The 20551-nt window shown below is 39.0% G+C and overlaps 1 protein-coding gene across 2 annotated transcripts in view; it reads left to right on the top strand.

Moving 5' to 3' along the window:
* Nucleotides 1-16422: 16422 nt before the first annotated feature.
* IL7 (interleukin 7) overlaps nt 16423-20551 on the top strand; it is a 45488-nt gene continuing 41359 nt past the window's right edge. Inside the window, exon 1 of one of the 2 annotated variants that reach the window (XM_037061640.1) lies at nt 16423-17084. In XM_037061640.1, the coding sequence (XP_036917535.1) occupies nt 17075-17084 (10 nt within the window). In that variant the 5' untranslated portion in view covers nt 16423-17074. The remainder of the gene's footprint in view (nt 17085-20551) is intronic. The other variant, XM_037061639.1, reaches the window with a different exon arrangement.

Raw genomic sequence — 20551 nt, 5'->3', positions numbered from 1 at the left:
GGAGAGAAGCGAAATCCTTTGTCCTACTCCGCCGCCATCTTCTCCTCGCTCCCCATGGATATTTATTAAGGGCCTATTCTTTGCCAATAAATGTTCTAGGAACTAGATATATATCAGTGAACAAGAGGTGTCTCCATGGAGCTATGGTATAGTGGAGAGAAAAGGGCAATGGACAAAGAAGTAAATATACAATCTGTCAAATGTTGATAAATTATATGGAAAAGAGTATCTAGGGATGAGGAATTACTACTTTAGATGGGGAAGCCTCACTGGTAAGACCATGTGATATATTTCTTCTCTGCTCTCACTCATTGTCATACTAAAGCAGAGAGGAAAACTCTCTACTTTAGGAAAAACTTCAGTGGAGTTTAGGAAAAGAAAGCTGAATTTATGAAAACTTTTAGAAAAGTTTATATAGAGTGTAAGCACCATAAAGAGGTATTGTTGTAAAGGAGAGACCGTAAATTAAGTGTTCAAAAGAACTGAGCCATTTCTATAAATTCTTTATAAAGAATTTAAAAATTGGGAGGGTCCAGTAAACATGTACATTTTCAGCCTTGCCTGCAAGATCAGAAAATCAGGCACTGCAAACCATGGATCCCAGAATCCTTCAGACCAGTCCAGCTCTCCAGTCAGTCACTGTGGTTCTCATCAGGCCGTTTGCATTCACCTTACCTGAACTACCTGCTCCCTATAACCTTTCGAATTTGTGACCTTTCCAAAATTAATGAATAATTTTTAAAAGAATCTCATAATGTGTTTGTTTCTAAACTGCTGTTTCTCTGTTTCTGAAAATCAAACCCACCATCAAAACAAAAAAATTTAAATAATATACTAGAAGCTCTGCAACCTGCTCTGTGGATATTTCCAAAAACCATTTTGAAGAATGAGAGCATAAATATAAAACAGGTGTATAAATTAAGGTACTCACTTTGATATTTATTTGAAAAATACATATCAGAAAATAAAATCTCTGGAGTCTAAAATGCACATGATACCTTGTATTAGTAATTAAAGTATATAACATTATACAGATACTCATATTGTTCAATGTGCCTATTTTAACATTAACTGTAAGCTTTAGAGAACAGTTTCTTCTTATGATTGACCTTACACCATCAGCATTACTATAATACAATGAAATATAAGTATCATTTCATACTTCAAGATCATTTAAAATGTATAGAACAATATGAAGGAATTTGACCAAATTAATGACAAGTCGATGCAAATTTTTTTCATCAGTGAATGTAGCATGAAGGTTATCAAGTTACTGCAATCAATTCTGGTAAACCAGTTTTTAATTCACAATTCACAATTGCAAATAAACTTCAAACAAACACCTGCACTGGTTTATAAACATTTCATGGACTGAGTTTATGAAATATCACCTTCCAACTGCCAAGATGCATACTTACAAAATTCTATTTACAATGCTGCCTAGATACCACTATTAGTCATCCTAAATATTGCTACAACCAAATAAGTCCCATAAATAAAATGTTGCCAATAAAGACAACTGGTTCTGGAATAATTTCTAGAGCCAGTCTCATCAATTTCAAATTTGTTTATTTTGGAAGGAATAAGAGGAGGATAAAATAACTGAAGTAGAGCTTACAACTAAAATTATATTTCAATTTAATAGAATATATGTAAATAGGATGTTTAAATAAATGTTTCACATAAGAAACTATTTCAATTCTTTTCCCCTTCACTTTGAGATTTCCTTATACCTATTTTTTAATTATAGAGCACACACCAATACATGTATTTGGTTGGCATTAAATTCATTTGGATGCCATTTTTAAAAAAATAAAGTATTTTTTTCATTTTTATAGTATTTTTTTTTGTCTGAACTGTATGAAGTTTGAGAACATTGAACTGTCCTTATGGGAGTTTTCCTTATATTACACTTTTAACATAGCCAAATATTCTAAATATCACTTTTGGGTTTTTTTATGTTTCCTTTTTTAAGTATACTTTACTGATAATGCGACTACACTCGTCTAATTGTTTTTCTCCCATTTCTCCCCACTCTGCTCTGTACATCGCCACCCTCCAGTATTCCCCCCTCCCTTATTTCATGTCCATGGGATGTATATTTGAGTTCTTTGGCTTCTCTATTTCCTACACTATTCTTAACCTGCCCCTGTCTATCTTATGGCTACCAATTATGCTGCTTATTCCCTGTACATTTCCCCTCCATTCTCCCCTTCTCCACTGACAACCCTCCATGTGATCATTTTTATGATTCTGTTCCTGTTCTAGCAGTTTGCTTAGTTTTTGTTTTTGTTTTTTAGGTTCAGTTGTTGATAGTTGTAAGTTTGTCATCATTTTACTGTTCATAGTTTTGATCTTCTTCTATTTCTTTCTTTTTTGTTTGTTTGTTTGGTTGGTTTGCCTTGCAGTGGGTCTTCTCTGCCTGTCCTGTCTCTGCCCCTCCTACTGGTCTGGATGAATGTTTCTTTAACTCCTTGGTTGTCAGAGTTCCATGCAGTTTGGTTTTCTGACAGTTCTGGTTGTTTAGTTTTTCAGCTCATTGTTATCCTTGTTTTGGTTGTGCGAGGAAGCAAAGCATTTCTACCTATGCCTCTTCTTGGCCGGAACTCTCTTAAATATCACTTTTGATATCAGATATGTATGATGAAATAACAATAGTGATTTGTTGTTCAAATATATGAAAAAATTGAGTATGCTTAAAAGGCAGAGTTTTTCTGTGTCTAAAATTTCTGTCTGTATCTAAAGATTAAGGTACTCCAATTAATCAAATCCTAGTTATCAGTTGATGAATAAATATACCAGGATGACCACACGCATGTACCTTTGAAATGATATTGGCAGTACATTTACCAGGTGCTTGTGATGCTCAGGGCTGTGCAAAACATTGAGAATAGATCTGCCATCAAGACTCGGGTCTGGCTCTGGCTGGTATGGCTCAGTGGATTGAGCACTGGACTGCTAAGCCAGGGGTTGCCAGTATGATTCCAAGTCAGGGCACATGCCTAAGTTGTGGGCTAGGTCCCCAGTTGGGGGTCCACAGGAGGTAACCACACATTGCTTTTTCTATCCCTCTCTTTCTCCCTCCCTTCCACTCTCTCTGTAAATAAATAAATAAAATCTCTTAAAAAAAGATTGGTGTCTGTCCTCAGGAAACTGACACAGTTTAATAGTGTAGCACATACAACAGCAGAGGTAGCTATCTATTCATTCAACAAACTGGAATGAAACACTTAAGGCAAGACAGCCATGGTGCTGGACTCAGAGATAGCATAAATAAACAGAAGTCTGTGCCATGAAGGATCTCACATCGTAGGAAGAAAAGCATCACAATAATTACAATATAGCTGAGAAGCACCTGATGAAGGAAGAACCTAGTCCACACAAATGAGGTTATATAGAGCATCCCTCAGAAAATAAAACCTGAGCTTACCTTGAAGGATAAAGTGGACAAGGGCACTCTGGGCACAAAGGAAAGCATGTGAAGATATATGGAAGTCTGAAGGTCTGAATGCTTTGAGGTTTAGGATGCCAGGTGGGGTGTCTAAGTGACTGAATAGCAGGATGAGTTGGTGGTGCTAAATCACGGAAAACTTTATCTCATATCCAGGGGGTATGTTGGCACTACCCTTGGGAAGGAAACAGGAGACCATTGAAAAACAGTCTCATAGTTCATTTTTTCAAAAATTCCTTTTAAGGAGATTTTATAGTTGAGAAGAGAGAAAAAAATCACCTAAATGCAGTAGGAACGGCAGACAGAGAATAGTTAGTATTAAGCAAATGGTACCAAATAGGACTTAGTGATTAATTCCATAATTCCTAGGTTTCCAGCTTGCTGTAAAATGTACTATTAAAGTATATCTTCTGAAAAGATATAGGATGAGAAGAATAAAGCACAAAACAAGTATGTGTTTGTACATGTTGAGTTTGAGATATCTTTGAGAAACTCAGGTATAGATGCACCATACATGGCTTGTTGTTAATGGGGCTAGAATTTAAGGTCATGGCAGACTAGGCTGGAAATATAAAATGTGGGCAATAAGCACAAACTGGTGGTTGAAACCATCTCAGTGGCTGAGGTGACTCAGGAGGGAAGTGCAACATAGGGATGTCACAATAGACAGACAGAGGAAGAGTCCAGAGCATGAGAAGTAAAGAATTCAATTCTGTAAGACAAGAATCAGGAGAATGATGTCAGTAGAAACATAGGAGAGAAAACATGCTAAAAAAAGTAAGTGTCCAATGCTCCTGAGATGTCAGTCAACTAGGTGGTGAAATATGCCCAAAGGGTTTTTACAAAACTGCATCACCCCGAGTGGCTAGCAAGAGAGAAATGGTGGAAAAAATTACGGGCCATTTGTGTACAATGCAGTTATTTCAAAAGTCACAAAAGGTCTCTCTGTCCTTGTATGGGGAAACTACTTACCTACTGGGAGAAGGAGAAAAGGGTATGAGAGGAAAGAAGTAGTTATCCCACACAGCACATCTGCAGCAGTCTTGTCTTTGTCGTTAGATTTAAAAAATACCACGGAAACAATGAACCTATCATGTATTAAATTGGTAAAGTAAACATAAATAGAAAATATTGACTTTAAGTGACTTTAGTATACAGCATTTTGATGTTATATACATGCTTAAAGAGAGACATTCAGGTAACAGAAGGAACTATAAAGATGGTTTAAAATTCCATTAGAAGTTATATAATTTTGTCAGTATTTTGTGTCAGTATTTTGCAGCTACTTTATTTATATCTATTGTTCAAAAGTAAGCATTTCAGTTAATCATCTCAGGAGTCAGTGAATATTATCAGTGAAAAAGAAAAGTGATGAAATTCTAAACTTTTTAAATTAACTGAATATACCTGAACTATTAAAATGTAATTAGAAAGATCAACACAAAGTCACAATTTGTCCAGCTATGAAAAAAAATGAGTACTAAAATGAGTACTAGGCCACTAAAATGGCCTAGAAGCAATGAGTACTTTTAGTGTCCAAGTTGTGGTCATTAATACAATAATCTATTATAAGAAACCAGAACTCCAATGTAATGGATGTTTTGGGGACAATTTTGGAAATTCAAATATCTGCTTACTAGGTAAGAATTTATTAAAATATAAAGGTAGAGATAGAGGCCTGAAAACAAAGCATGTTGCAGAACAATATGTATGTATAGTGCTCCATTGCTGGAATTATACCCTAAGAATCCTGAAACAGCAGTTCAAAAGACCCTATGCACTCCAATGTTCATAGCAGCATTATTTACAATAGTCAAGTACGAAACAGCTTAAATGCCCATCACTAAATGAGTGGATTAAAAAACTGTGGTACATTTACACAATGAAATAGCATGCAGCAGAAAGAAAGAAGCTCCTCCCCTTTGTGACAGCATGGATGGAACTGCAGAGCATTGTGCTAAGTGAAATAGGCCAGGAGGTGAAAGACAAATACCATATGATCTCACCTATAAGGAATCTAATCAACAAAACAAACAAGTGAGCTAAATAGAACCAGAGACATAAAGAACAATTTGACAGTGACCAGAAGGGAGGGGAGAGCGGGGATAACGGAGAAAGAAAAATAGTCAAGGAACTTGTATAAAGGACCCATGGACAAGGACAATGGTGGGGGTAGGATTAAATGTGGGAAGGGTAGGCAGGGCAGGGTAGAGCAATAGGGGAAAAATGTGGGCAACTATAACTAAACAACAATAAAAAACTATATATATATATATAAACTATATATATATATAAACTATATATAGTTTTTTATAGTTATATATATATATATATTGACAGCATATTAAGCATCACAAGTGCAATGGTTAGATGGAGTTTTTAATTTTTAAATTTTGTCTCAATTTATTACATGTTTATACTTAACATGATTTGCTTTTATTTTGAAAAGGAAATTTAAAAAGTAGCATTGTCAACTAGTTCACTGATGACCTAGGACATGGTGGACAGAAGCCAGGGTGCCTGGGGTGAAGAATGGCTAGGCGTGGACACCATAAGTGTGGACGACTCAGAATGAGTCAGGCACATGAGAAAGCAAGGACAAAGGAAAGTAATTAAAAGCAGATACGCTAGTCTCCAGGCAAGCATTCTCTGCCATAGAGCTTTGGCACTGGCTTTCTTTCCCCTCTCCAGATGCTTTCTTAAGAGGTATCCATGTGACTCACTCAGTCACCTAATTTCAGTCTTTGTTCAGATGTTACCTTCCTGCTAAAGCCTATTCATAATCACAACCCTTTCTCACCCTATCACTTCCCTCCACATATACAAATCCCCTACTTTGACCTTATTTTTACCATAGACCTTAGTAAATTTCTAATGTTTTATGTAATTTTTTATGGTCTATTGCCTATTGCCTCCACTGGAATGTAAACTCATTTTAATATGAATTATTTGCTTTGTACACTGGTATGTTCCAGACACCTAGAACAGTGGATGAGGACTTAGTGTCACCTGATAACTATAAACAGAATTAAAACAAGGGTTATTTATGGTTGGGAAAGACTTGAGCACATTTATGTGCCAACCTTGACTATTACCAGGGAGAAACACAAACCCAATTAATTAACTTCAGGATGAGAGAAGTAATTCTTATGAGATTTCCTTTGTATCTTCCTAGACTGTAGAGAGTAAGAATAAAAATGCTGTTCAGAATGTTTTACAGGCCAATGAAAGAGTGAGCTGACTACCACATGTGTCCTTGCTATTTGACCTTTACTTCTAGTAATACAAAAGTCATCGCCGGAAGAAACAGCTACATAAAATTTTATTGGTGCTTTTTCAGGAGGGGAAAAATACCTCATTGCCTTGGCAACAGGACATTTTAGAAACACACAATAAGCTGGTACTTAGTATCACTGAAAAACAAAGATCCAGTTAATTATATTTACTGACATGGTACACTGAACTAGCTGCACTTACACTATGGAAAAAGAATCAGTAAGAACTGCCAGAGAGGTCTACTTGAAAAAGTTCTACCTTTCACTGCCTGGCTTATTTCATTAGCATAATGCTCTCCAGGTCCATTCATGCTGTCACAAAGGATAGGAGCCTTTTTTTTTCTTTCTACTGCATAGTATTCCATTGTGTAAATATACCATAGTGTTTTTATCATGTATTTTATTGATTATGCCATTACAGTTGTCCCCTTCCCCCTTTCATTCCCCTCCACCCTGCACACCCCCTCCCGCCCACATTCCCCTCCATGTCCATGTGTCATAAGTTCTTTAGCTTCTACATTTCCCACACTACTCTTGCCCCACCCCCTGTCTATTTTCTCCCCACCATCTATGCTACTTACTCTCTGGACCTTCTCCCCATCTCTCTTCCTCCCATTCCCCTGTTGCTAACCCTCCATGTGATCTCCATTTCTGTGGCTCCACTCCTGATGTAGCTGTCTGCTTAGTTTGCTTTTGTTTTAGGTGTGGTTGTTAATAACTGTGAGTTTGCTGTCCTTTCACTGTTCATATTTTTATCTTTTTTTCTTAGATAAGTCCCTTCAACATTTTATATAATAAGGGCTTAGTGATGATGAACTCCTTGGACTTGGCCTTATCTGAGAAGTGTTTTATCTGCCCTTCCATTATAAATGATAGCTTTGCTGGATAGAGCAATCTCGGATGTAGGTCCTTGCATTTCATGACCTGGAATACTTCTTTTCAGCTCCTTCTTGCCTGCAAGGTCTCTTTTGAGAAATCAGCTGACAGTCTGATGGGAACTCCTTTGTTGGTAACTGTTTCCTTACCTCTTGCTGCTTCTAGGATTCTCTCCTTCATTTTAATCTTGGCTAATATAATTACGATGTGCCTTGGTGTGTTCCTCTTTGGGTCCACCTTCTTTGGGACTGTCTGAGCTTCCTGGACTTACTGGAAGTCTATTTCCTTTGTCAGACTGGGGAAGTTCTCCTTTATTATTTATTCAAATAAGTTTTTCACCAATTGCTCTTCCTCTTCCCCTTCTGGTAACCCTAAATTTGGATGTTGGAACATTTAAAGATGTCCTAGAGGTTCCTAAGCCTCTCCTAATTTTTTGAATTCTTTTTTTTATTTTTAAAAATGCTTTATTTATTTATTTTTAGAGGGTAAGGGAAGGACAGGAGAGAAATATCTATGTATGGTTGCCTCTCATGTGTCCCCTGCGGGGAACTGGACTGCAACCCAGGCATATGCCCTGACTGGGAATCAAACCATGATCATCTGGTTCCCAGGTCCGTGCTCAGTCCACTGAGCTATACCAGCCAGGGCCTGAATTCTTGTTTCTTCATTCTTTTCTGTTTGGTTGTTTACTTCCCTCTGGTCCACTCCATTGATTTGAGTCCCAATTTTCTTTTTATTGCTAATGGTTCCCTGTGCATTTTTCTTTATGTCATTTAGTGTAGCCTTCATTTTTTCATCTAATTTGTGACCAAAATCAACCTCTTCTGTGAGCATCCTGATCACCAGTATTTTGAACTGTGCATCTGATAGGTTAGCTATCTCTTGGTCGCTTGAAAGTATTGGCTCTGGGGCTTTGATTTGTTCTGTTTGTGGCATAATTTTTTGGTCAGATCATACCTGTTACATATGAGGGGTGGAACCTCAGGTGTTCGCCAGGGTGGGGCAACCCCGTCAACCCAGTCCCTGGGTTGTGACACTCTATGTGGGGATGGGGTCAGAGGGGGATCAATGGTGCTTGTTTCTCTCTCTCTCAGATTTCAGTCCTTTCTGCAGCATCCCACAAGCAAGTTGGGCCCTTCTGATGCTGGTTCCCAGGTGGGTGGGCTTGCGTATGTTTTAGGACCCTGTGGGTTTCTCCAACAAATTCTCCTGTGAGGCTAGAAGTCTCTCCCAGCACCTTTTCAATCAGTGCTTTTAGGCTTTATTTCCTGGCGCTGGAGTCCTGGGTTCCACGGTCTATCTCGCTCAGCATTTTTGCCTGGTTTATTTGTGTGCAACTGTATGACCACAGTCAGCCCCATGCTGCCTGTGCTCCTGGGTCTGGCAGCCACCGCCTTTTCCTGCTGTGACCCCTCTCCGCTGGCCACCAACTCTGCCCCTCTTACCGGTCTGGTTGAATGGTTGTCAGACTTCTGTACAGTTAAACTTTCTGTCTGTTCTGGTTGTGTATTTGTTTCTAAATCTTTGTTGTCCTTAATTTTGGTTGTGTGAGGAGGCACAGTGTTTCCACCTACGCCTCCATCTTGGCCAGAAGTGTACCATAGTTTTTTGATCCATTCATTTACTTACTGATGGGCACTTAGGTTGCTTCCAACACTTGGCTATTGTAAATTGTGTTGCTACAAACTCACCTATAAGTGGAACCTAATCAACAAAACAAACAAGCGAGCAAAATAAAACCAGAGACATTAAAATTAAGAACATACTGACAGTAACCAGAGGGGAGGTAGGAGGGGATAATGGAAGAAAAGAGGGAAGGGTTTTCAGGAACATGTACAAAGGACACTTGGACAAAACCAAAGAGAGGTAGTATCAAGGGTAGGGAGTGGGGATGGCTGAGGTCAGGGAGGAATGGTCAGCCTAACAATTGAAAAAAAAGTTTTTAATTGTTGCCATGAGGCAACAATTAAAAAAATTTTGCCACAAGGCTTATTTATTTCCTTAATATTCAGTTTAATATTTAATAAAACTTTAGCTGGAAATAAAAAGGAAGGAATTATATTAAGTCAAATTCAAGTCAATAAAATAAGTTTTTATTAAGGTCATCAAAAGTCTTAGAAAAAACTAAAGTCATAAAGAAGATAGTAATCTCAATCAAGATCAACAGCAACTACAGTAGTAATATAGAAACAGAAAAGTATGCATTTGGTTTATTCCAGACCTCCTAGCATTTTTTAGATTCAACCTCCTGAGATTTTGGGGGGGCTCCAATTTTTATCACTTTTTGACAGTGATTGTTTTAACTCCTGAAAGTCCTCAATTTTGCTGTTTTATTTCAATTGTTTTTGGATTTTACTTTAAAGTCACTTATTTAAACCTGGCTATTAAACAAAAGTGCCTGAAAACACCTATAGTCTCAGAGGGTCATTCTTAAATGATCAGTGCACAAATACATACAATTTTCATTTTTGTCTTGGTTTTTTGGGTCAGGTCTTATTGTATGTTTCATGTAAATACATATATATAGACATCTATATATATATGTATATATATATACATACACATACAGCAAGCTTAAAAATAAACTCAAACAGATTAATACATAGGAACATATTTGTGTTTGGTAAGGAGCAATCATTTCACACTTTTCTTTAAAAAGTTATAAAATGAGTTCTTTGGATATTAAAATCAAAGGAGATAAACTTTTAAAATCTGAATAAAAGCTCAGAGGTCACAGAGATAGAAATGACACAGAATCTTACTTTGAAAGGAAAGAAATAACAAGAAATAGAAAACATTACATTTTACTGGTAGAAACAATGTCTTACCTAAGACCAGAGATTTTTCAACTGGTGTGCCACAAAAATTTTTAAAACATGCAGTACCTATTTAGTCAGGGGCACTGACCTCTTTCCCCTTACATTGTCAAATAAAAAATGATAACAGCTAAGACAACAATAGCCATCTGGGGTGAGTGAATTAAAATTATACCTATTTCATCAGATCAGCAAGAAAAATACTTTTTTGGTGTGCCACAGAATTTTAGTAATCAGTTTATGTGTGCCATGAAATGAAAAAGGTTGAAAGTCACTGCCTAGGACAGGTCAGAAAAAAATAAACCTAATGAATAAGACATACTTAGAAACCTTGTTAGTTAAACATTAGGGAAAATTGCCAACATAGTAAAAGAAACAAGGAAATAAAAACCTTTAGCCACCATTTCATAGGGCATGTCACTGAGAAAATATATATCACTTTGTTTCATTGTTTGAAGAAAATATTGATACACCAAAGTTGATGTCTCACTGTTTTAATCTCTTGAAAGCTTCCATTTTTGTGGTACTCTTATTGAGGTGTATTGTCACTGCCAGCTAACACATTAATGATTTAGGTGAGCATTTTAATGGTAGTTTCAGGCTTGTAGGATGTCAGTTAACCAACACATGACTGATACTCTAGGAGCTCGGGAAAATACAAAATCTTTTCAGATTACTGTTTATTGACTTCACTACTGTGTCAATACATGCAATCATTCCATGTCATGTACAAATTAATGGAGGTTCTGAGAATTCACTCACAGTCCAAGGTAATGACAATATGTAGGACAAACTTGGCTTACCTAAAGGAAAGATAGATTGGATTAATTCTCTACTATAATAATAAAAAGGACTCTAATAGGTTACATAGATCTTCATATTAGAAAAGGTCCAAATCTATTAAGTATGAGAATTTTGACACTCTTACCAGAAACCTGAGCAAACTCAGGTCAGTCAGTGATTGTTGTTATAACATTACTGGATGTTATCACAGGTTCACCCCAAGAACTGGTTGTCTGTGAAAACAAGTCAAAACCTGTGCATCTGATTTCTTCCTTTTCCACAAGCCACACTTGGGTAGAATCTGTATCTTAAATAGGATTCTGTTGACTTCAGAGAATCTCAGGTTGAATAAGACACCACCACTATTGTCCAAGACTTCATAAGAACAACATAGCATCTTCCCATAGTAAGTGGATGATGTTAAGGGAATCTCTCCAGGGACTTTAAGGCAAAGAAAGACAATGTTTTTCCATTTTCTTCAAATAACTTGCATAAAGAAAACTATGATAGGAATATCATCCCTAATTAGGCATCTATCCAGGCAGTAGTTAAAAGCACAATCTCTCTAGAATTTAGTATATGAAAGATACCTCTGATTGCCCACAACACATCCACTAATGTACAAAAATACTGGATACTGCAAACTGTATAAGCTATACTTGCTCCCTCTGAAGGTAATTTAGGAAATATTTTTCTCTTCAACTAGCCAATACTCAATCCAGAAGTAGACATGAGAGTATTAAAGGGAACACTTCAATAAAGAACATAAAATTAGGTACTAGATTTATAGTTGGTCCCTATTATGAAGAACTAGAGAATTTAAGGACTGAAATGAAAGAGGAGAGAGAAATGAAAGAAGCATAAGAAAAAATAATTCATCTTGGGTTTCTTGGTTCTATCCTTTTTTACTTCTTCAGAAGAACACAATTTTACCAATTAATATATAAATGTGCTCTAGTACCTCTCCTACAAGAAAATGAAAACCTCCATTATGTTGGGCATGCCTTTCAGACCATTACCCAAGTCCTTTTACTTTTACCAGATATCTTTAAAAAGTTGTCTCTCACTTTATTTGTATCTTTGCTTGCACCCTACAAACTGGAATATTGCTTCTATGTTGTTCTTCTCAAACTGTTGTCATGAGGAATATAGACAATCTCTCCTACACCAAAGTCAGTGGACCCACTTTTCAGACTTCACTTGTTCAATCTCTCTGAGGCATTTGGAAACACCGACTACCTAAACTAACTTGAAAGTCTGTCCTCCTGTCCTCTCTGGGACACCAGATTCTGCCTTTCCCATTTTGCTGCCCACTGTTTGTTCCTTTGTTGGTGGGCACCCTTTTCTCCATCTAACTTTAGTGTTCAATACTCAAAGTTCCTCCCAGCCTTAGTTCTCTGTCACTTCCTTCTTAGTTGTAGGTTGAGTAATTTCATTCATTTCTATAGCCCCAGCAATTACCAATATGCTGACATACACATTTCTAGCAGAGTTCTTAATAATTTTTAAAGATTTTATTTATTTATTTACTTTTAGAGAGAGGAGAAGGGGAGGAGAAAGAGAGGGAGAGAAATATCAATGTGTTGTTGCCTCTCCCATGCCTCCCATGGGGACCTGGCCTGCAACCCAGGCATGTGCCCTGACTGGGAATTGAATTGGTGACCTCTTGATTCACAGGCTGGTACTCAATCCACTGAGCCATACCACCCAGGGCAAGGTTTCTTGATATTTTGACATGGCCTTGATCAAACTTAGAAAGAAACCTTTTTATTTTCATTTTCATAATGCTCAAAACTGGCAGTCTCATCTTATCCCTGGGCTTCATCCTGCTAAATCATGTATGTTTTTATTGTTGAACTATCCAGACACAAAGAGTTTATATAATACTTAAATAGCTATGGTTTTTAAAAAAACAAGAGAATTCCCAAATCCATTTAGGAAGCTAAAAAAAATCTGACAAAAAATAGCCAAGCTCAGTTAAATATGAGGAACAAACATCTACCAATTAAGAATGTAATTACAAAATTTTAAGTTAAATATTAGAAACTTGAATATAGCATTAAGGTAAATTTGTGGTTTATTTAGAAATGGAACAAGAAAAAACATAACTATGTAAATAGATGCTCAATAATCATCTGATAAAATTTAAAACTCATTCTCATGCTCAGGCCTGAAAAATAAAGAGATATGATTTAATTTATAGCTTCTCCATTATAGCTTTTTCCCACTAGACAGGTAAACGAACCTTTTTTGGACTCCAGTTTCATTAATCTTTAAAATTAGTCTGCCTAGCTGGTTTAAAATATCAATACATCTTGTCCTTTCTTTTTTATAATACTTTTTATCTTTTAAATTATACATTTAACTTCTAATCTCCCCACCAGACCTGCATTGCTATCCACAATGTCCAGCTTAATACGTGTGCGTACACAAGCAGTTACAGAATTTGTGAGGACCATTTACAAAGTGAAAATGAGAGTGCTTTTGACAAAAAAAAAAAATCAGGAATCACAAGACAGTGACATAGAGCATTAAACCAAGCATAGAGCCCTTGTAAGCACTTACACAGGCTCCTGGACGATGACCCAGAACACATGCCCATTAAAAATGTCAAACCCGTGTGTGTGTGTTTGTGTGTCCAAAGTATGTTGAATACTATGCGTGGAAAATTAAGTCATAGGAACTTCAGAAAATATCCACAGACAGAGCAACAGCTAGCATTCAGATCTTAGACTATCAAAAATAGTTATAGTTAGGTAAAAATAGTTTAGATAATTAATTAAGAAAATATTTTCAAGTTACCAATAATTGACTATTTTGATTGAAGGCACTAGACCGCATGTGACTCAGGATGGCTATGAACACAGCCCAACACAAAATCATTAATTTCTTAAAGCATTCTGAGATTTTTTATGATCACAATGTATTTAATGTGGTCCAAGACAACACTTCTTCCAGTGTGGCCCAGAGATGCCAAAAGGTTGGACATCCTTGCAAGAGCATTAAAAAAGACACCGTTTAACCTTCAAGAAGTCTCTCTTTAAGTTGACTTTCATATCATCTTATTTCATTTTTTCTATTACTTTGTATTAATAATCCCGAGAATGTTGTCTTCCTTCTCAGTATTTATTGGTTATAATTTATAAACTTTATGTACTGTTTTCATGTTGACTGTTCTGCAAAATTCACTGGGGCTATGAGTAAACATAATAGTAATAACTCCATTTTTCTAATCATAAAACATCAGCATATAAAAATTCACAGACATTTTGTCCTTGCTCTTTCCATCTTGTAGAAAATAATGCTCAGTTTATCAAAATATCAACCATTCATTTAAGACTTCATTTAGAATTTTTTCTGATAGAAAAATAATAAAAATGTGGTGAAAATGTGGCCACTCTCATACAACAAAAATTCCAAATCCCATCTTCTGAAGAGTGATTCTTCACATTTGGGGTCAGAAAGAGGAATCTACATTATTCCTGGAGCTCTGAATACTTTCTCCTCATGCTTCCCCAACATCCACTTATGCATGCGCCCTTATTCTCCCAGGTTTTGTGGTGATTGCATGAAAAAGGAGGACAGATTTCCTCTTAAGGAAGTTATTGATAGATCCTCATTTATCTGTCCCTTAAAAGTGAAAAAGGGGGAGGGGGGTAATTTCTATAACTCAATATTGCTGTCAGGGATAATAAATAACCAACCTAAGTGTGTTTAGGTACTGGATTCCCTTTTAGAAGTCACTGCAGCTTCCTGTGTTTCTATGCTCATCTCTTCTCTAGGTTCCAGTCACATGGAGTGCTCTGCTTTGCCCACCCATTCCCTCTCCTGCTCTCATTCTAGTCCTCCTCCCCACCTTCTCTGTTTCCCTCTGCATTCACGTCCTTCCCCTCGAGCATGTTTCCATTCACGCCTTCTCTTTCTGTTGTTGTCTCACTCTGTTCCTAAGGAGTCCCGTCTGACTGCCTGAGTCTAGGTACTATACTTAGTTGAAGGCAACTTGGCTGGGACAGGAGAAAAACAGGACAGTGTTTTTGTCAGAGTTTACCTAGCCAGTTACTGAGGGAGCTTGTGCACAAACCTGCTCCATTCTGGCTGTGGAGTCTATGCATGGAACTGTGGCTGGAGCCACAGAGGGTCAGAGGGGCACAGAGCCCGGGTCACCCAGCACCTTAGGCTTGGGGTGATTGGAAGTAGCCAGGCTCCTGTGAGGAGAAGAGTCACCGGCAAGAGTGAAAGCTGGCCATTCTGGATTGCAGGGTGTCTGCGGTTGGCCCACAGACCATGCTCAGAGCAGATAGAGTGGATTTGGGTGTTTTAGAGGTAGAACTAATGGGGCTTGGCTGTGGATTGGATGTGGGACATGAGACTAACAGACAAATAGAGGATCCAAGTTTCAGGCTTGAGCAATCTGTCTCACTCTCTATTTCATTGGTATTCCCTCTCTCCCTCCCCACTTTATCTCTTCCTTCACCCCAGAACAGAATCAGGAATGCTCCTATCCCCATCTCCCTCCTGGCATCAGTTTCTACATAATTCATGAGGACTTCAAACACAGTTCCACGCATAGACTCCACAGCCAGAATGGAACAGGTTTGTGCACAAGCTCCCTCACTAACTGGCTAGGTAAACTCCGACAAATTACTTAAGGAAGTATTGGTCCCCACATCTGTGAAGCACAGATAAGAAAACTGTCTACCTCACAGAAAATGTTGCATGAGACCACATGTGCAAAAGGCTTACTTAGCATAATACTAGCACAGAACGAACGATAGGTACACAATAGCCACTATTATTATCACCGTTATTACTTTATACTACCCACCTTCATTTAAGCAAAGCTTCGGCAGACTAACAGAAACCAAACTAAAACAGTATATACCTAAATAATTCAGGCCTGAAAAAAATTTAACTACTCAGTAACACACAGTCAAAACGAAAAGTATGATTTCTTAGCCAATTCAGATAAATGTGAGAGTCAGTTATTTAACTATAATAGACTCCATTTCCCCCACCTAATTTGGGCTTTGATTTCCATGTCCAAAGATTTCCACTTACCAGTGTAAGTGGACCCACAGAATTATTTTTCCCTAAGGTCTCACCTGAGCAGGTGCATCTACAAAGAGCAGAAAGAGACTGATGAGAGGAGTTGGAGAGGCCGAGGGCGTGACTTTCTCAATCCTTCCTACTTTCTTTCCTTAGAAGACTGTTTGGCACCAGCCATCACACCTGTGGTCAGAGCTGCTACGCCCCCTTCCTGGCCTCTGCTTGCACTAGCCCAGCTTTCGTCCTATACTTTTGTCGCTTCCATGACACAGTGGCAACCGATGCTTGCCTATTTCAGGGACCTCGCTCTACCAAGGCGGCTAGAGGTCATCTGGAAAGTGTCTTGCCTAGAACCGCTCTAATTCAGAACGCCCCCTCGGTCCTCCTGCGGAGTCCTCATCTAGTCCTGGTCCAGGTTCACAGAAAACGCCGAGGAGTGGAATGCACAGGTGCGCAGGGGAGGGGGGCCACTGAAGGCGCCCCGTGATGAACCCAAAGCTCGAACCTGCAAACCCAGAGAATTAGAAGCGAAGTAGAAACTGAAAGTACACTGCGGCAGATCCTACGGAAGTTCTAGGAAAGGCAGAGCGCCCAGCCGGGCCGTGTCGTGTGCCGCTCCCCCCACCCCCTCCCCTGGGATGGATGAAGCGGCGGGCGAGGCGTGGGGCAGAGGAACCAGCCGCAGAGGCACCAGCTACAGAGGCGTCCGCCAGGCCCGACTACCGGCCCCTCCGAGCACACGGTGGTCCTCGCAGTGACCATGGGCTGTGAGAGTCCGCTCCTGCTGCAGTTGCGGTCATCATGACCACGCCCGCCTCCCGCAGACCATGTTCCATGGTAAGCGCTCCGCTCCTGGCGCACCAGTTCGCGCGCCGGGCACGCTGGGGGCTCCGGGGCGCGCAGTCGGGCCCCGCGCCCAGGCGCGTCCGGGAACAGCCGGGCCTTGCACTTTGGACTTGTAGAGAGCACTGGCTCTCCCACAAGCAGCCGGTAGCTGCGCCGGAGTCCCCTGGCCCAAAGCCACTGGCACCTGGGGCAGCTGCGCCTAGCTGGCTGCGAGAAGCCATCCCCGACGCCCCGTTTCTGTCCCGGGACCCAGTGCTGCAGCCTCTGCGCCGGTCAGCTGGGGCAGACGGGTCTCCGAGGGAGATGGGGCTCTGTCAGTTGTCCTCAGCTACGCTGCCCTCGGTCCTCCTCGCCCAGCCACCCTACTCGAGTCCCTGGCCGCTCCAGATTACAACTTACCGGCGCCCGGCGTCGGGGAGCACTGGGGCTCCTACAGTTCTCAACTCCCTGGAGAAGTGAAAGCGCGGCTCCCACGAGAAGTGCTTTTAAACCCTAAGGGGATAGGACTCTGGAAAATCCCGTTTTCCTCCCTCAGAGAGGCTGGGAGTTTCCGTCAAGGGCTGTACCTTGTGCCTTTTGCCGGGAACCAAGTCCTCGGGCTGGCACTGGGAGAGGCCAGTTTCAGGTTTCTTTTTCTTCCTATTTTATTTGTGCGGATTTCAGACATGAAATGAACAAGGGGGCGAGCTGGGTTTCGTTGCCAGCCATGTGGCCAGAGTCCAAAAGTTTACTGGAAGGAGAAATGGGACAAAAAGATGTTAAGGGAGAGAATCTGCTGAGGAAAATTGGAATGTTTTACAGTAAATACTTCCTCATGCAAAAAGAGTCGGGTCGGGGAGAGTGCTGTAACAGTGATTAGCTTGTTGGTCCCTTTGACGCTTGGTCTGTGGGCTTTCCTGGCTCCACCGTGGAATCACAAGAACCCTTTCCCATCTCCGAGGCACTGAAGAATCAAGAATGGACATAGCCCAGACTTACCAGATCAGTAACAAAATAAAGGGGCACGAGTTAGAGTATAGAAGACAATTATGGAAGAAGATTTATAATGGGCATCCTCCCGAAGTTTATGGAGAATTAAAAATTAGGTATATCCTTGTTTTCCTTTCAATACACATGGGTCCTGCTCTTACTTCTTTCTGGATCATTTCTGGTCCTATCTAGTCCTAGCGTCACCTCTGACCCGAAGTGGAAGGTGAAACAAGAGTAGGAAGCCGAGGGTGCGCATTATGGATGAGTCTTTATTTCCTGAAATATATCTATATTAATCATGTAGCATAAATTGTTATCAGCAAGCAATATTAAAACTCTAAACTTGGAATAATGGTTACAATAAGTGGCTTTCTGCCAGTTTGTTTCTAGTTTTCACTAGAAGCTTAAGGATAAGGTTACTCTTTGTCCTTTTTCTTTGCTACTTCATTTGGGAATTTAAGTTATTGATGACCTACTATGTGGTCCTCAACTATGCTATGTAGTTTAGATAATTTACTCATATTCGAGGACCGAAAAATGGAATGTTACTAAAAACAGAGAGCTAAGAAAGATTAGAAAACTTCAACGTGGATAAAGGAGTATTACACACAATACCACATCAACATTTAAATATCTTAAAAATGGAAAAGATCATTTCATAGGACTAACTAACACATCTTATCACATGTGAGATTTTTTTCTGGTTGCACTTCTGACCCATAACCCAGTGAAATAACAGCAAATAATAGTGTCTTTTTTCCTGCGATGGGAGTATATGATGGCAGCAAGTCAGAACTTGGCCAGGAAGTGCTGTCCTTTGGTCCTAGCGGAGCAAGGTGGGTGGTTGTGCATTTCCCTTGACTGAACAACACGCAGTTCTTGGGGTGTGTGTGTGTGCGTGTGTGTGTGTGTGTGTGTGTTTTGTTTTGGGTTTTTTTTTTTTTAGGAAGCAGGGTAAGTTGGTGGCTAAAAGCTGAGTTTCTAGACTCTTTCAACCTAATAAACCTGAATTTGAATCTTGCCTCTCTCTCACTAGACACTTTATATATGGAAAAAAAAACAAAAATGGCTTTTTGGTTTCAGATTCTCCATCTGCAAAAATGTTAATAATTGGCAGCCCTTAATTCATGAAATGGGTGTGACATATTATATGCCATGTCATAGGAAGTCTTCAGAAATGTCTTTAGTGTTTATCATGGGATTTGTGGATAGAATTTACAATTCAATCCGACTATGCTTGTGGTGATTATAAGATTTTTTTGTGTGAGCAGTATTATATTTATTTCTGAAAGCTTAAAAAGCTGGTTTCCATATAACATATGATTCTTTTATATTCTTCGTTAACATTTTCTTTATTCACCCATTTGCTTGTACCGATTGATCATATGAAGACCAAGTCTTATACATTCAGATTTTTAAAAATCCATCCTGAGTGTCTTTTTACTACTTTTTAAAATTTCCAGGGAAAATAGGTCTATGTAATGTTTGTAATGGACAATCAATGAACACTTATTGGTCTTAAAGGCTGAAAAACAGATTGGAATTGATGGATTGTAGAAACTAATTTATTTGTGTTCACTTTGACCCCATAACTTAAGTAGCTGAGGATTGAATGTATTATTTGGCTTAAACAAAAAACCAACAAGAGTTTTTTAGACGGCCATCATTTTGGTTTAACCAAATTCCCTACTGAAAACAAATTCTCCAGTTTCAATCCCTTCAGGAGATCTAAAGAAAATTCCACAAGTCCAAACTTGCCTTGCATTATCCTTTATGGTTTGTCTTCTCTGTAACTTAATGAAAAGGTTGGGCTGGGGGAAGTGTGGGTATCAATATACAATTTGAAACAAAACAAAATGAGTCCGTTCCCCATTGTAACAGTGTTAAAGCAAGCTCAAAGCAGCCAATACTAATGTTACTCTTTAAGTGGTGTGGAAAAAAGACTTCAATCACAGACCAAAGTGCAAGTCATTAGCAAGAAACTGGGAATCTATGAGATGTACGTCCTAAGCCCAGGGTATGCTTGCAGCATTGTCCATGAGTGATTTCAAGTCTAAAGAGTCACTGCATGTGGATCGCCAGGTAGATTATGAGCAATAAGTTGCTTGAGAATTGGAAGGGACATTAAGGGATCATTTAGTCACAAGTCTTCATTTTACACACCAGGGAAGTGAAGCTTAAAAGATACTCTGTCCTTCGTTCAGCCCACAGCTCATTGTCATACTGAGACACAAACCCCATCTCTACTCTGTTAAAACTCAGTGTCCTGCACTGCCCTCCTCTTAGTGAGGGTAACTTATCTAACATTAACGGGCAACAAAGGGCACTTCTTACTGACAAGTCAAATTATGTTTTAGAATTTGAAACTAGTTTTATTACACAAAAAAGACTGAATTTTCCAACAAGTCATCATTCAAAAGCATTGATAAAATAAATGCCTTTCAATGAATAAACAGGCTTATGTGAATTTGGAAGCACGAATTATTAAA

The sequence above is a fragment of the Sturnira hondurensis genome, unplaced genomic scaffold (genome assembly GCF_014824575.4).
Source record: "Sturnira hondurensis isolate 20B ecotype Veracruz unplaced genomic scaffold, ASM1482457v3 Scaffold0013499, whole genome shotgun sequence".
Lineage (NCBI taxonomy): Eukaryota > Metazoa > Chordata > Mammalia > Chiroptera > Phyllostomidae > Sturnira > Sturnira hondurensis.
The sequence above is the reverse complement of the archived record's forward strand: the minus strand, read 5'-3'. Positions and strand labels throughout refer to the sequence as shown.